Source organism: Pezoporus wallicus, unplaced genomic scaffold, assembly GCF_028554395.1.
Source record: "Pezoporus wallicus isolate ANWC-B61680 ecotype Strahan unplaced genomic scaffold, APGP_CSIRO_Pwel_v1 contig_5767, whole genome shotgun sequence".
Classification (NCBI taxonomy): Eukaryota; Metazoa; Chordata; class Aves; order Psittaciformes; family Psittacidae; genus Pezoporus; species Pezoporus wallicus.
The window spans coordinates 5,261,495-5,277,236 of record NW_026640599.1 but is presented as its reverse complement, the minus strand read 5'-3'; the positions used below and the strand labels follow the sequence as shown (position 1 = coordinate 5,277,236).

The 15,742-nt window shown below is 40.4% G+C and overlaps 1 protein-coding gene across 3 annotated transcripts in view; it reads right to left on the bottom strand.

Moving 5' to 3' along the window:
- Positions 1 to 1,815: 1,815 nt before the first annotated feature.
- RAB9A (RAB9A, member RAS oncogene family) overlaps positions 1,816 to 15,742 on the bottom strand; it is a 31,072-nt gene continuing 17,145 nt past the window's right edge. The window contains exons 1-2 of one of the 3 annotated variants that reach the window (XM_057419664.1): positions 11,755 to 11,774; positions 1,816 to 3,978 (exon numbers count right to left, since the gene is read on the bottom strand). In XM_057419664.1, the coding sequence (XP_057275647.1) occupies positions 3,339 to 3,944 (606 nt within the window). In that variant the 5' untranslated portion in view covers positions 3,945 to 3,978; positions 11,755 to 11,774 and the 3' untranslated portion in view covers positions 1,816 to 3,338. Of the gene's footprint in view, positions 3,979 to 11,235; positions 11,259 to 11,754; positions 11,775 to 15,742 lie in introns of those variants that run through there. The other 2 variants (XM_057419665.1, XM_057419666.1) reach the window with 2 other exon arrangements.

Here is a 15,742-nt window from a genome sequence, read left to right as displayed (position 1 = left end):
AGAACTCTGAGGGACCTTGGCTAGATAGCTATGATTTCCCTGTGGTATGAAGGAACACTTGTTTATGCTTTGATTTGTGACTTCTCACAATAAGCGAAAAAGTGACAGGTGAAAGTTGTGATCAACTAGTCACAAATCTGCTTTAGGTCTGAAATTTGAAGTTCTAGTGCATCAGACAATGAACAGTTCCTCAATGAACAAGGCAGGAGACAGGCTTCCCTCGCACAAGTATTATGTTCCTGCCCCACCTCAAGAGGCTTACAAATAAAAATTAAATGAAATCTGTTGCAGTATGAGAAAGCAGCAGATAACCTGTAATAAAGGCCACAAAAAAGTTTGTAAGTTAAAGGGAGAGGAATTACCCTAGGTAGTACAAAAATCACACATAAGGAAACGAGAACATTAGCATAACCTAAGAACACGAACCAACCTTAAGTAAACTAGGGTGGAGATGCAACTCATTCTCACCTTTCTGCAAGGTTATGTTACCATTTAGATAACCTGTCCTATGAGTTGACTTTAAGATCTGTTGGAGGTGCAGAGACCTGTCAAAGGAAGTAGCCTGGTTCTAGCAGCAGTCTCACACTAAACATCTGTATACTTTGCTTCAACACAAGCCATTAGCTGTACTAGCTAGCTGCTTCTGCCCTTTCTTTCTCATTCTGCTGTCTGTTCCAACATGGGCAGCTTTCATCAATCCCATCCATTTGCCATGACAGTACTTTTTTGCTTCTCATTTTGAAGGACATCTGCAACTTTAGATACATACTACGCAGCATGCCCTGTCACTCTACAGAACTCTTAAAAATTGCTAACAGGACCCCCTAATGCTTGTGGTATGTTAGTATTTGAAATGAATCAGTGAATTGCAATGCAAGCCATAAGCACCTACCTTGCCTACATATTGAATGATGGATACCAAAGTTTACACAAGGTACAAATATTGTGCATTGTTGTCTTTTTTTTTTTTGTACCCACCATCTACATCTGCTTGTCATAGGACTTGTTTCTTTCAAGTACTCCACAGTCTCCCTCTCAGCCCAAATCCTGACCTCAAAAATAATTCTCATACTGTCATATTTACTATAGCATGTAACTCCTCCTATCTTTACTAGCCCCTTTTGTGATTAGTGTACAGTTGTACAGCAGCTCCCAGGCACAAGTAATACACTTCTATTAAGTTTTATTTAAGTTTATTAAACCTACTTTTCAGGCAGAGGCTTGGTAACCATGATGTTACATGAAAAGAGGACAGATGGGGAAACACAGATGCTTAGGCATAAGAAAGACTACAATGGTTCTCATCCTTAACTGTTTTAGCAATCTCATTTTAGTCATATCTGTAGTATTCTAGTCATGGAAACTTAATCTCCTGGTTTGTTTAAACCTTAACCTCTGCCAAAATAATTATTAAAGGAAGCTTTCAGTAGTAATGCAGTAGTTTTACAACAATTTCATATCACTAGCTTAGTAGTTCCCAGTGCAAGCAATCTTTGTCCTTAAAGCTTTTTGCTCTTGGCTTAATCTTAAGAGGAATTTATTTTCTTCACAGATCTTTTTATTCATTCACTAGAAATAACAGAAGTAGCAGCTCACCCTGTATTTAGCTGTTAGGTGACCAAAGCTTACAACAGTTCTGTTGCTGTATATGCAGGACTGCAAGAATGAATGACACTTAGGAATGTACTAAAGGTAAAAAGGTAACACTTTTAAGTGATTTTAAGCAGGAGCAGCATATCTATGGAGTAAAGTCGTCCTAGAAAGGTTCAAGAAAGAATACAATACAGAAAAGTGTATTAAGAGCAACAAGCAGGATTTGTTCTGTAAGCTTTACTTCCATACAATTACACCTGGTACAGACTAAAGAGATACGTTAAGAGAAAACTTTTGCTGTTACTGTACTCTCAAGAAAGGCTTTTTTATTGGAAAAAAAATCCTTACTGTACAGAAAACAAGAGTCTGTGTAGCTTAATGAACAACATGGCCTGTTCCCATAGGCCACAGACTTCCTTTTGAAGTCCACAATGTGAGTATGTGCATGATGGTTAGCAGTCAAATTACACATTTGAAGCAATAGTACACTATCAAGTTTGCTATTACAAGGACAGTGGGTATTCCAAGAGCCGACACCAACAACTCATATTCTACCACTTAACTGTAATGGAGAACTTCAAATACACCTTCTGTGGTGTCATCTGCATCACTGCAGAAAGACTGTCCATTAAATATAGAATTTGCTTCTGTTCATCACTGTATAATGAGTACAGTAATATAAAACACATCGTCTTAAATGTGTACATCTGTGTAAGTCCATATTCAAAAAATAACACTAGCTGTATGTATTTACTTGTATTAGGGCTGAAAGCTGTCACAATATAACATAAGTCAAAAGCTTCCTGAGTTTTCTACGTATTGCCAATCCTTAGTTTCACAGTGCAGAGATTACTAGTAAACACATTCATAGCTCATATTAACAGGAACAAGAAGTTTGGAACTTTAAGGCTGTTTACAAAAAGTTTTCCTACAAAGTCGTCATAATATGGATCTGTTCAAGTGCTATTAAAGCTGACTGAATAAAGTGTATCTTCTTCATAACTAAAAATGATTATACTTCAGTTACTCTTGATTTTTCACCTTATTGATCAGAAACATGCTAGAGTGGGATTTAAGGCAAATACATGTATTAACTTAAAAAAATCATCAGTCTCTTGCATTAAGCTGCTGGGCAAATTAGTACAGCATTAGAACAGAAAATGAAAAAGGATATTAAATATGTAGGAAATTTATTTCCTACTTAAAAATCTATACAAGTTATAGCAACATTAGGCAATTAAGAGAAAACCCAAAGGTAATTTATATTAACTTACAATAAACATATTAGAGATGAAGTACCACTCACAGCAAAAGGAATGTAGTGAGACTGAAGTTTAATATCTAGCATAGTTAGGAAACTTGACTTCTAGTGAAACAACAACGGAATGCCGATTTCATAAAAATATACACATATAAAAGTATCTTTGTGCATGAATTCCAGAACAGTTTCTCCAAAGTAGTGCTTCTAGAACTTTCAAGTTTTAATTATATTCAAAGTATTTATCACTTGAATAAAGTTGGCAAATTATGGTTTTACTTGACACCTTCCTAAACAGAAGGTGTCACTAATTCAATAATGGGTCACTCATGAATGGAAATTTTTCTTTTGCTCCCCCAAGAAAGCAGCAGAATATTACAATTTTAACATAGAGTGGAACCCGTTTGTTATTTTACCTACTACACCTTCCCCATCCTTCCATAGAGCAAGCTAGTCAAAAGAAATTTGGCCAAAAAAATGATTTAAGTCAGCAACAAGATGAGCTGGGTTTCGGTTTCCGATGAAGGTTTACTGTATCCGTTTGAATAAAGTGATCTGATCTATCTTCAGACGCTAGAACTCTTCTGACGGCTTCTTCAAAGGCTGCTGCAACATTAGTAGCATCTTTCGCACTGGTTTCAAAATAGGGATGGTTGCCATTATTTCTGCACCAGTCTTGGGCTTCCTCTGTTGACACTTGCCTTTCATCGATATCAATTTTGTTACCCAGTATCACAAATGGAAAACTTTCAGGCTCCTTGACATCTGCATAATAAATGAATTCTTTCTTCCAGTTGCTTAAGTTTTGGAAGCTCTGAGAGTCATCCACGCTGAAGGTTAGAAGGCAACAGTCAGAACCTCTATAGAAAGGAGTCCGCAAGCTCCTAAAACGTTCCTGACCTGCTGTGTCCCATATCTGCATTGTAACAAAATGTCCATCGACTTCCAACTCTTTATTTAAGAATTCCACACCTATTGTATGAAACAGCTGTGCATCAAACTTGTTGGTGACATATCGGTTCATAAGGGAACTCTTCCCAACTCCACCATCTCCTAGCAGTATTACTTTAAGGAGTGATGATTTTGCTGCCATTGTTACAGGAATATATTCTCCTTGTTTCCTAGACCTGTAAAGATTAAGAAAACCATTAAAAAGGAAAGAGTTACAAGCAGAAAATTTTACTCACATGAATATCTAGAAAGCATGAAAGTCCACCAATATCAAGTTTAATGTACAAAAGCAGGAGGACTATGCTATACAGGTGTAGATACTCATAGTAAAAACACACACTTAAGAACACCATGTGTTTAAGAGGTATCTCTTCCACTGACTGCCGTCTGCATGTCAGTCACAGGCAGTTCACTGCACCAATTACTGGTCTGTCATTTCAAACACCCAGAACTCCCAAACCCTTCAACGTGCACAAGGGGTACTGCATCACATTCAGCAAGTGCAACGATTCATTTATGTTCACTGAAAAAGATCCATGAAGAAAGCATGAAAGAAAATTTTATGAGCATGAAAGAAAATTTTATGAGCATGAGAGAAAAGTTTGTAATGCATGTGCCTTAAACTAATCACTTAAGTGACATATTTCATTAGCAAAGTAATTTTTAACACACAAAAGTGAAGAGAAAGATTTAGGAATAAAGCAGGACACTATCTCTTTTTCGGGAATAACTGCTGCACTTCACCCAAAATTGCAACCAGACACGGAATTTTAAATCAACTCCCAAGGAACACAGTCACCTATAGAACAAATACAGATGCTGTGATTTTATTTTAAAAGTCAGGTGACGAGGTACGTGTACATAAACATTCAGCATTTTATAGTTCAATCATTGAAGAACAGCCAGGAGTAAAGGAATACTATTACAACTACTGCAGAAGCAAATCCACTGTTGCTACTTTAAATGGTACTCATGTTGCCAAGCACTGAGGCCAAGACTACACTGACAGTTTGTTAATTTTGTTACATTTATTACTGTCAAACATCTTAAAAAAAAAATAAAAACAAAACACAAACCAACAACAACCAAACCAAGAAAAAAAAAAACCACAAAAAAAAACCAAAAACCATTACCATTAAAAAAATCCTTTAAGAATAAAGTAACTTCCTCACTAGTGTTTTGTACCAGCTCAAGCTTGGTCATTATTACAGCAGTATCATCTAATAAGAAAGTAAAAAGTGTAAAAAAAGTGTTTTAATTGCTTGGGGGTACAGTTTCAGTTTTAAGAGCCCAAAGTTATGTTTCTGTATGAGAACTGCTGTTCCTATACCTGCCCAGTACTGAAAGATCTCAATTCAGCCAGAACAGGCTTCTCTGAAAATAGCATCTATTTAAAATGGAAATGGGTCATAAGTTGCCTAGTCCATCCCCTTCTCTGAAGGAAGGAATGCAGTCTTGCTAGTTGTAATTAGCATTACTGGCATATACATCACCCACAGAGTATGGCTGTGGAATTAATACCTGATATAAGCTGGCATGAGAGTCATATGACGCTGTGCTGCTTTAGAATCAAGGCCAAGATAAGGAACAAGAAATTTCAAGAATTTTTTCATCTCTAGCTTTGCATCTTTGAATGTTTATTTGTTAGACACAACCTACAGTAAGAACAAATTCTTTATAGTCTGAGAAGAGCTGAAGCCTCAACACAAAGGCATTTCAAAATATAAGGAACAGTGGCTGCTTCCATTGAAAAAATACTTGCTTTGAACAAATTTATTTATTCAGATTGTGCAATTAAAAGCAATATTTATAACTCCTTAATTTTGTACAGGCTTGTATTACAATGATGTTAAAACTGCTTAACAGCTACAAGTGGATTGTTCATGTAGGGATAGGACAAGTAGCAGAGGGGTGGCTTTAAACTGAAAGAGGGCAGATTTAGATTAGATATAAGGAAGAAGTTCTTTACTGTGAGGGTGGTGAAACAATGGAACAGGTTTCCCAGAGAAGCTGTGGCTGCCCCATCCCTGGAAGTGTTCAAGGCCAGGTGGGACAGGGCTTTGAGCAACCTGGTCTGGGTTGCTCTGTCACAGGCGCAGTGGAACTAGATGAGCTTTAAGGTTCCTTCCAATCCAAACCATTCTAGCATTCTTTCACAGACTACGGGATAATTGCTGTGGCTCAGGATATGAATACATGCATTTTTATATATGTGAAAAGCCTTCTTAGAGTCACTGGACTACATGCATATGAGTTCCAGGTTCATGCTGTTTAAAATGGCCCAGCATCTTCATTTATCTCCCTAATTCCCACTACTGGTTAACAAGTAAGTTATCTGAGCTAAGCCATTAGATAGGGACATATCCTTGATAAATAATGCATTCATGAGAACAGAGGGTACTGAGTGTCTTCCTATTCTTTCCACTTCAATACAGGGAACAAATTACAATTACTTTTTTTCTTCTCTCCTGTCCCAGTGAAATCATAAGTTCCCTAAAAGACATACTGTGAATAAATGAATGACTGACTTGGTTCTGACTGGTACTATGTACTTCTTTCTTTAGCTTCTACAGTTTGAAGAACTGCAGTTATTATGAGATTTTCCATGAAGTCACATTTTAAACAAAATAAAAGGAAAGTCTCTTAACAGTATCTAGTACTTTTATGCATCCAGAACCCAAGAATTTAATTTGCACAACTTCAACTACGTGAGCCATTGCAGTGAGGTCTAGGAGACTGATGACCATAAAAATACTTTTACTGAGCAGGCAATCACAGACCAGCCACAAACATTAAGTGTCTTTTCAGCTAGAGCCAAAATGGTCCTTCTACCCAGAAACTATAAAAACAGTCTTCCCAGGACTGATAAGCAAGTATCTCAATGTGATGCTACAGGCAACACCAGTTTTCAGGACATTCAGCCTCCACAGTAGCAGCTGTCATGCATAGCTGGCAGCTTACGTTTTTATGAAGGTTTTAATAAAAAAAGTAAATAGGACATACCTTCAGTCATTTAAAAGCATGTTTAGAGGTGTTAAGACCCATTTTTGTTTGGAAACAGCAAAGACTATAGGATTTTTGACTACATAAGGGACTTCTCCGCAGCCCCACTGAATATGTGATTTAGATTATCTGCCAAGCCAGGGCAACAGCTGTCAGCACAGTAGGCTGCTGCATTTTATCTACTACACATCTTTAAATAAGTTTATTTAAAGGAATTTATCATTTTTTAAACAAAATGATAAAATCCTTAAGACACTGGGAGAAGTAATGTTATTTCCCCTATTATGTACTTTGAACTTATCTGTATGCTTTTTGTTAATACTCTTGAAGGAGCAGTCACCATCTGATACTGTGTTTCTTAAGATTTACTGCCATAATTGTTCCTTTTATATCATCATTCAATAGCCAAAAACAAAACAAAAACTTCATTCCCAATGTGCATGTGATTATTTTACAGAACTGCAAGACACCACAGAATTTTACAGCTCTGGTGTCCTCAACATAAAAAGGACATGGAACTGTTGGAACAAGTCCAGAGGAGGGCCATGAGGACAATCAAGGGATTGGAGCACCTCCCATATGAAGACAGGCTGAGAAAACTGGGGCTGTTCAGCCTGAAGAAGAGAAGGCTGCAGGGAGACCTCATAGCAGCCTTCCAGTATCTGAAGGAGGCCTACAAGAATGCTGGGGAGGAACTCTTCATTAGGGACTGTAGCGATAGGACAGGGGGTAACAGGTTAAAACTTAAACAGGGGAAGTTTAGATTGGATATAAGGAGGAAGTTCTTTACTGTAAGGGTGGTGAGGCACTGGAATGGGTTGCCCAAGGAAGCTGTGAATGCTCCATCCCTGGCAGTGTTCAAGACCAGGCTGAACAGAGCCTTGGGTGACACGGTTTAGTGTGAGGTGTCTCTGCCCATGGCAGGGGGGTTGGAACTTGACGATCTTAAGGTCCTTTCCAAGCCTAACTATTCTGATTCTATGATTTTAATTACAGGAAACAATTTGTTCCAGTTATTTCTTACTGTGCTGCACAATTAGTTTAATGTAAAAGTAGTCTCAACCTAGTACACAGAGAAGTATGCAAAGAGAAGATTTTCCCCTCATGTTCCTTTATCATTTCAATATTGAAAGAAAGAGCAAATAAACAAAAAGCAGCCTCATTCTGGTCCATTTTGATAACAATTTCTGAATTGCCTCCACTGACTTACAGGGACTCAAGCTCTTAGACCATCAATTATTATTAATTGTTCCAGTTAAAAGCAGGGAAATGTTTCTACTAAATACCATTTTTAATACAATCATATACTATAATACAAACGTAATTGAACTGTTGTCTCCCAGAATCTCCCTTTTAAGCAGTGAACTGAATTACACGCCTATTCACAATCTTCTTTGCTAAGCCATCTTTTGCTAAACCACAAGTATCAGATATTAATAGTTTTAAAACACACACCAACACTCCAAGTATTCTGTCTGACAAAAACACTTGCCTTTCAATAACAATATAAATTTACTCTGTCATTTGTAATTCTTTTTCTTCACACTAACAAAACATTTGACAACAATTACCAGGCCAGCTTGGGAGAAAAAAAATGTTTCCCACGGTTTGTTAGCTGCAGGGGCTCATCAAAAACATGATATAAGTTGCTTCTCTGCAAAATGTCTGAAAAAAAGCCCCAAGAACTATCAGAGTGCAGCACAAGGGGCAGAATACAGAACTACATAAAGCAGTTTTCAACACTACGCTTACTGTTTGAGGAGCATTTACATTTCTCAGCCCTCAGTCACTAGAGTAGTTACACTGATCTAATAGCACAAGAACACTTTTTTTAGTATTATGAGGCCACAAGCTTGTCTGACCTTGGAAGATTTTTGTTCTCAATTCAAACAGAAACACACAGATATGAAGTCAAGATGCTGCAAACTTTGTCATATTTAATGCATTACAAGCTCAGACATTGGTCAGCCTCCAAACTGACCTTTGCCTCCACAGGGTACTGACATAAGAGCCATGTTTCTGCAACAGCCCTTTACTGATGGCCACTTTTCAGCCGCCTACTTCTGTGGAAGCCTGGAAGCCCTTCAATAATGCTGCTCGACCTACTGAGATCCTAATCATCTTGCAAGCCTGCCTTCCTTTATATACGACTTCACTACTGCACTGTAAAGATAGTTTGTGTTTTCTGTTGGATAGGTCTTCAATAATTTGATGACAGGTTATCTGAAAATTGACTCTAGTTGTAAGCAGCCTCAACACACTTCATCTAACACCAGAATATCATGAGAGTTTATTCACAGTAATTTGTAATATGAACACAAGCCAAACTGAACTGACATACAGCTGTTGCCACTCATTTGTATACTGAAAAGTTGTATTTGTTTTTTTTTTTTATAAGGTTATTTTTAACTCCTATGTAGTTCAGGATTCTAGTTCAAACAGTTGCCTGGCACAACTCAGGACTATGAAAGCAGCAGCCAAAGGAAGGAATCCTTAGGTCCACATAACTCCTGGATCATGAAATCATCCCAGTACTTACTGCCAAGATCATTTTTTTTTAACTAGCCACAAATTCAATAAGCAAATCCTGTCAGGAGAAATACCTAAATTTATATCTCTCCTAGTTTAGTCTTGCAGGGACCTGGTCTTCTTTTACCATCTTGTTCCCCACATTCAAGTAGAATAATCAAATTCTTACCCTGATTTAATCAGAGTTGACATTGCTCAGCAGCTCACAGTTGAGTGACAACTTAAGTAGTCTGTTACTTTCAGCCAACTTCAAATCACTCTTAGGCGCTGCTGCTCTTGGTGTAACATTTTTAATAATGAGTTAACTAACACCTTGCAACCTACTTGTCTGTTACAATTTCTACTCTTTCAGTAACTTATCAAGCAATTATTTCTGCTCATATGTGCTCATATTTTTCCTTTGCATTAACTTCTCTTTCCCTCCAGGGGAACCTGAGCAATACCAGCCTCTTGGTCAAGCTACACTGTACGTTCATATTTTTCTCAATGTAACAATGCGACCAAAGACAATCCCTAAGGCAGTTAAGTGGGCTACAATGTACCAGGCCAACATAATGTCTGCTCCATAGAGAATGAAAACAAAAACAAGACACTGAAGTACAGCATTAAAAAACGTTGATTAATTCTTACAAGCTTCTCCCCCCTACCCCCCCGGGAAATGTTGATTCATTGTGAAACATTTATGTAAAGTTCCAATCCTAAGGAGCTAAAAGATCTGCTTCTCATAATTTATTACTACATTACACAGAATAAAATACAACTTGAATGCTAAATACCTTGTGTGACCCTCTGCAATTTGTTCCCCCCCCCCCCCCCTATATTTTCAATTCAAAGAAACTGATCGCTTGTTTGTGCACTCAAAACAGGGACTGCTAGGGGATTTTTCTTACTACACACTCCCTATTTTTAGCTTAACAGAAAAGCCTTTACTAAAGACAACCAACAGAGCTCCAATCAACCTGAAAGACAGCAGAGAAAAATAACAGTTCATTATTAGTTTCATGTTTAACCTGAAACACAAATGTAGCTGTACCATCCTTTGGTCAGGTTTCTCTAGAAGCAAAAATCCAAGGAAAAAAGTTAACTTTGGGTACATCTGAGAAACAACTCTTGCTCCAGTCTGCCACTGCAGCTTGCTACCTCTATAAGCTACTAACATGTCACACAAATATCCCCCGCAAGAGACAGCCACACACTACCACCCTTGCTCTAAGAAAAAGCCAGCACCAACAACTTCAGTGTTGTACAACACTTTAAAGGCAAATAGAAACCACATGCTTATTTAGTAAAGCTGTAAATTATGCTGGACAAGAAGGAAAACAACATACAGGGCAGCAGACTGCATGACAGCTATTTGCAGACAAATATTTTAATTCCAAAACAAAATTTAGCCAAGGAGTTCCCTACTTGGCTATCCAACTTAGTAAAATTAACTGCTCCCCATGTATCTAATTACATGTAAACCTTCTAGGAGGGCTATTAGTATAGAATTTTAAAACTAGCTCTCTTGCAGTATTCTGTTATCCAATTATTTTGCACAAGTTACGTTTAACATGGAATAAATACACACTGAAAACTGCCCATTACCCACTCAAACCTAAGCGATTCAACTATCTCATCCTAACCCTTCTGGTCCTTCAGCCATCCCCACATAATTTTTGCATAGCCACCTGCCAGGATTAGAACAGCAACCGGCCGTTGCAGAGGAGAGCTGAATCGCGTCACTGGTTCGAAAAAGACAAACTAGAAACTCATTGCTCAGGGTCCCCTTGGAAAAACAAGTCCTTCTTCAGCAGACGGCAAGAAGAAGGGGCGGCAAAGGTATCGGCTCGGGTTTTTTTCAGTTCGGAAGGTGCTGAGGAGACAGATACTAAACCAAGATTCACCCTCGCAGATCAAACCTTTACGTGCGCTGAGGAAGCGCGGCGGAGCCGGACACTGACAGCGCGCCGCTGGGAATGGCTCGGCAGGAGCCGCCTCCCCGCTGAGCTCCCGCCTGCCCCGGAGTCACGGGATTCCCAATCACGCCACGCTCCCCCGCTGCCCGCACCGGCGCCAAGCACCGGCGGGGCCTTCTCCCAGCTCTGCCCCGGCCAGGGCCGCTCCGCAGAGGGGTGACTGGGGGATGAGGGACGGCCGGGGCTCCCCTCCTGCTCCCCGGAGGCTGCAGCTGGCGGAGCTCGGTGAGCGGAGAAGGGAGCGCTGGGAGTCTGGAAATAAGGAAACCCCGGTCAGCTCCGGACCGCTGCTCCCCACCGCTACCTCAGGAAGTGGGAGCTCGACCCCCTCACCTCGCAGCGGCGGGCGAGGCGAAAGTCCCCGGCGCGGGCCGCCTCTCCCGAGACACCGGCCCTAGACCCAGCGGCTACTGCCCACCCGCCGAGGAGAAAGGGTGGGACGTGAGTCGGAGAAACCGATACCTGCCCGCGAGAAGAAGACTACCGCCAGTCCCAAACCCAGACTCCGCCACCAGGCACTGGTGAAGGAAGAAACAACATGGCGGAGCAGGGAGAGGCGGGAGGGATGGGATCACGTGAGCGCTTGGCCCCGCCTCCCGGCGGAGCCGCTGTGCGCCCGGGCTCCTGCGCGGAGGTGCTGCTGGCTCTGAGGGTCCGATGAGACGCGGAGCTGTGGGCAAGGCCAGGCTTGGGTCTGGTGGGGCCGGTAACGGGAGCAGTGCTCCCCGGCACCGGCTGTCAGTGGAAAGGCTGTGACTACCTCTCACTGCCCGCCAGTCTGCAACTTCTGGCTTTACACTAGGAGACGGCAGATTTAGATATAAGGAAGCTCTTCGCTATGAGGGTCGTGAGGCACGGGCACCGGTTGTCCAGGGAAACTGTGGATGCCGCATCTCTGGCAGTGTTCAAGGCTAGGCTGGACGGGGCTTTGAGCAACCTCGTCTAGTGGAGTGTCCCTGGCCATGGCAGGGGGTTGGAACTAGGTGAGCTTTAGGTTCTTCCAACCCAAACTATTCTGTGATTCTATGATTTAAAAGAAGCAGTGCTGTTCCACTGCAAAAGGACAATACTTTTATTTGTATTTGTAATAATGCTCTGAATTACTCCACTTTAAAACACCTTTACATAGCTGTGTGCAGGTCAGAGTTATTTATTAAAAGCAGTAGTCTCACTGTGCTCCACATCGCATGCTCCACGTTACATGCTCCCAATGTAAACAAACTCCTGACTGTAAGGCAACTTCACATGCCACTGAAGAAACTAACCAAAGCCCAAAATGCACTATTTAAAAAGAGTAGTCAGACACTATATATATATATATATATATATATATATATATGTATGTTTGGGTTTTTTTTTCCTGTAGGAATTCAGGATAATGTCAACTTGACTGTTTAAACAAGATCACAGGAAAAAAGGTGTGAAGCAGCTGGTATAAAGACTTTTTTTGTGCTTTTACAAACCATCATGAGGACGGGGCAAAATGTAATTAAAATGAAAAAAGCATAAATTGTTATGTGTATTTAGAGAGGTTCCCACATCATCAAGAGGGATAGGCAATGACAGGTGTCCAAAAAGAGCACTGGAAATACACCCATGTGCTCTAGCAGTCATCACATGCCTCTGATCAGAAGGGAGATGCAATCAGACTGGAATTGCTACTTGCAGAGTCATCTTGTTTTGGATCAGATTTACAATACGTCCCAACAAAAGGAAAACAAGATCTCAGTATCATCAAAAGGAAATGCCTCCTACTGACAGGAGGAGTATTAAAAGGCAGGCCATGCTAAAGGTACATCTGATGATACTAGTCCCATTCTTATTTAATAAAGCTGGAATTTGAAATTTTTGAGTACTTTTTCCCCTGGGATCTGCTTTCATACAATGCTAAAGTAAAATACAAGTAAGTGCTGGAGGAGCAGAAAAATGGTCTTCGAGTTATTGCATTATTTTGTGATTTAAAATGATTAAAAAGAAAACAACACAAAAAACACCCATTCCCCCCCCCCCCCCAAAAAAAAAAAGTCAACTGCATTTAGAAGTGGAGGAGATAATTACTGTTTTGCACTTGATATCTTGTGGGATGAAGCTACCGTATTTCTTGAGACAACACTGGTTCTCAGACATTTGGATACACTTAAGGGAGATAAATCGTAGAATCATAGAATAGTTTGGGTTGGAAGGGATCTTTATGGGTCATGTAGTCAAATACCCCTGCAATGAGCAGAGACACCTTAAACTAGATCAGGTTGCTCAGAGCTCTGTCCAGCCTGACCTTGAATGTTTCCAGGGATGGGGCAGACACCTATCACAACAGGCCCTGCTAAAAAGTTTGTCCGTGTCTTTCTGATAAGACCCCTTTAGGTACTGGAAGGCTGCTCTAATGTCTCCCTGGAGCTTTCTCCAGGCTAAACAACTCCATCTCTCAGCCTGTCTCCATATACTGAAACGTGCTCCAACCCTCTGATCATCTTCATGGCCCTCCTCTGGACTTGCTCCAACAGTTCCGTGTCCTTTTTTTGTTGAGGACACCAGAACTGTACACAATACTCCAAATGGAGTTTCATGAGAGCAAAGTAGAGGGAGGGACAGGATCACCACCTTACCTGCTGGTCACGCTTCTTTTGATTCAGCCCAGGATACGGTTGGCTTTCCGGACTGCAAGTATACACTGCCAGCTCACGTCCAGCTTTTCATCCACCAGTACCCCCAAGTCTTTCTTTGCAGGGCTGCTCTGAATCACTTCATCCACCAGCCTGCAGTGATACTGGGGGTTGCCCCAGTGCAGATGCAGGACCTTGCACCTGGCCTTGTTGAACAACATGAGGTTCACATGGGCCCACTTTTCAAGCTTGGCCAGGTCTCTCATATTCTTAAAAATCTAGTTAGAAATAAAATTCTTAAACTTTTGATATAAGATGTATTTTTATTTCTTTTATATGGGAACATAAAGGAAAACAGAAAAGAACCATAATGTAACCATGGCCTATTATGCTTATGATGTTATAGGCATAACTGAGTATTAATAGATTTAGTTCTACAGTTAAAACACACACATGCATGCCTGAGGATCAGGAACTAAAGGTCCTTTTCCCTTGTGTCCACCCTGTTACTATTACTCATGTGTGTAACAAAGCCAATAGTTGCTGTAGAACAATCGAAAACTCTAGAACAAATAATGCCACCGATGAAGCTGGTCATATGAAGTAAACCTGCCTGTTCTTAGGTACATACAGAAGATGTGGTTTGAAACATGTGCACCAAAATCACTCCCATTTTAAATTCTGCAGCCAGTGTAGGGTCCTGACAGTGGGCCCACCACCCCTTATGCTCCCACCACCTACATGCTCCCTCATGTGCATGTTCATCTGAAAGCATACTCTGCACCTTAAGGATTTTATTCACAGAGCTGTATTCAGGAAGAGGTCTTTATGTCATGTGCTAGCAAACAGCACAAACAGCATCCCAATAACAAATAAAGGGCAATTTTTTGTGTGCGTGTATGAGAAAGTTCTGTATCAGCAAAGCTCTCGTGTTATAGAGCTTGTCAATAATGCTTTTTACCATCTGTAGTTGGCAAGGAGACTGTTCCATCCTGGCAAGTGATGACATGGCCTCAGTAAAACATGACTTTGTCACCTCCTGGCTGAATTACAGCAGTACAAAATAGGGGGATATGAAGTCACTTGCCTTTATGCCTCTGTTAATACCAGAATGCAGCAACCCAGCCCCTAAGCAATCCAAGAAATTATCAAAGTGCTCTTGTTTCTTTCCTTATCTTCCAGGCACTCAGTGAACTGGGCCATTACACCCTGAAGATTCCCTGAAGGACTGTAATTCAACATACTTGCTCTTTAACCACAGCCTGTTACCAGGTAACTTTTCTTCCTGTCAGAAAAAGCTGGTTTTTTTTTTTGTTTGTTTAAAGAGCTGCATTTCTTGGCTTTAGTAACAGATGTACATAGCACAGCAGACTGAAAGGAACACACTTTAAATAAACAATAAACAGCACAAATTTTCTTCGGGTTTGGAAAGGAAAAAAGAGTTATAAACAACAAATGGCAGCCGTAGTACCTCCCTGAAAAGTGCTATAGTGAGAGAGTTAAGAGTGAGATACAAAAGGCACTCAATAGAAGAGAACGAAATGGATCTGGCAGTGGATCTCCAGGAACCATGATGTTAAAGCACCAACACTGATTCTAATTAGCAGAGCTCTTCTTAATAATATATTTATTCTTACATTGAAAGCTGTGTGAAATTAGTTGTTAATTTAGCTCTCATATTTTCAAGACATGTATTGCAAGTCCTGCAGCCCCAGGCTGCTTGAGCTTTGAGTGCAATCTACGTTTAAGAATTTATTGCTACTATTAAATCATAGGATTCAAGAAGCGGCTGAATTTGCAGCCTCTCTGGAAAACTTAGTGAAAACACATACAGAGTTCAGACTTAT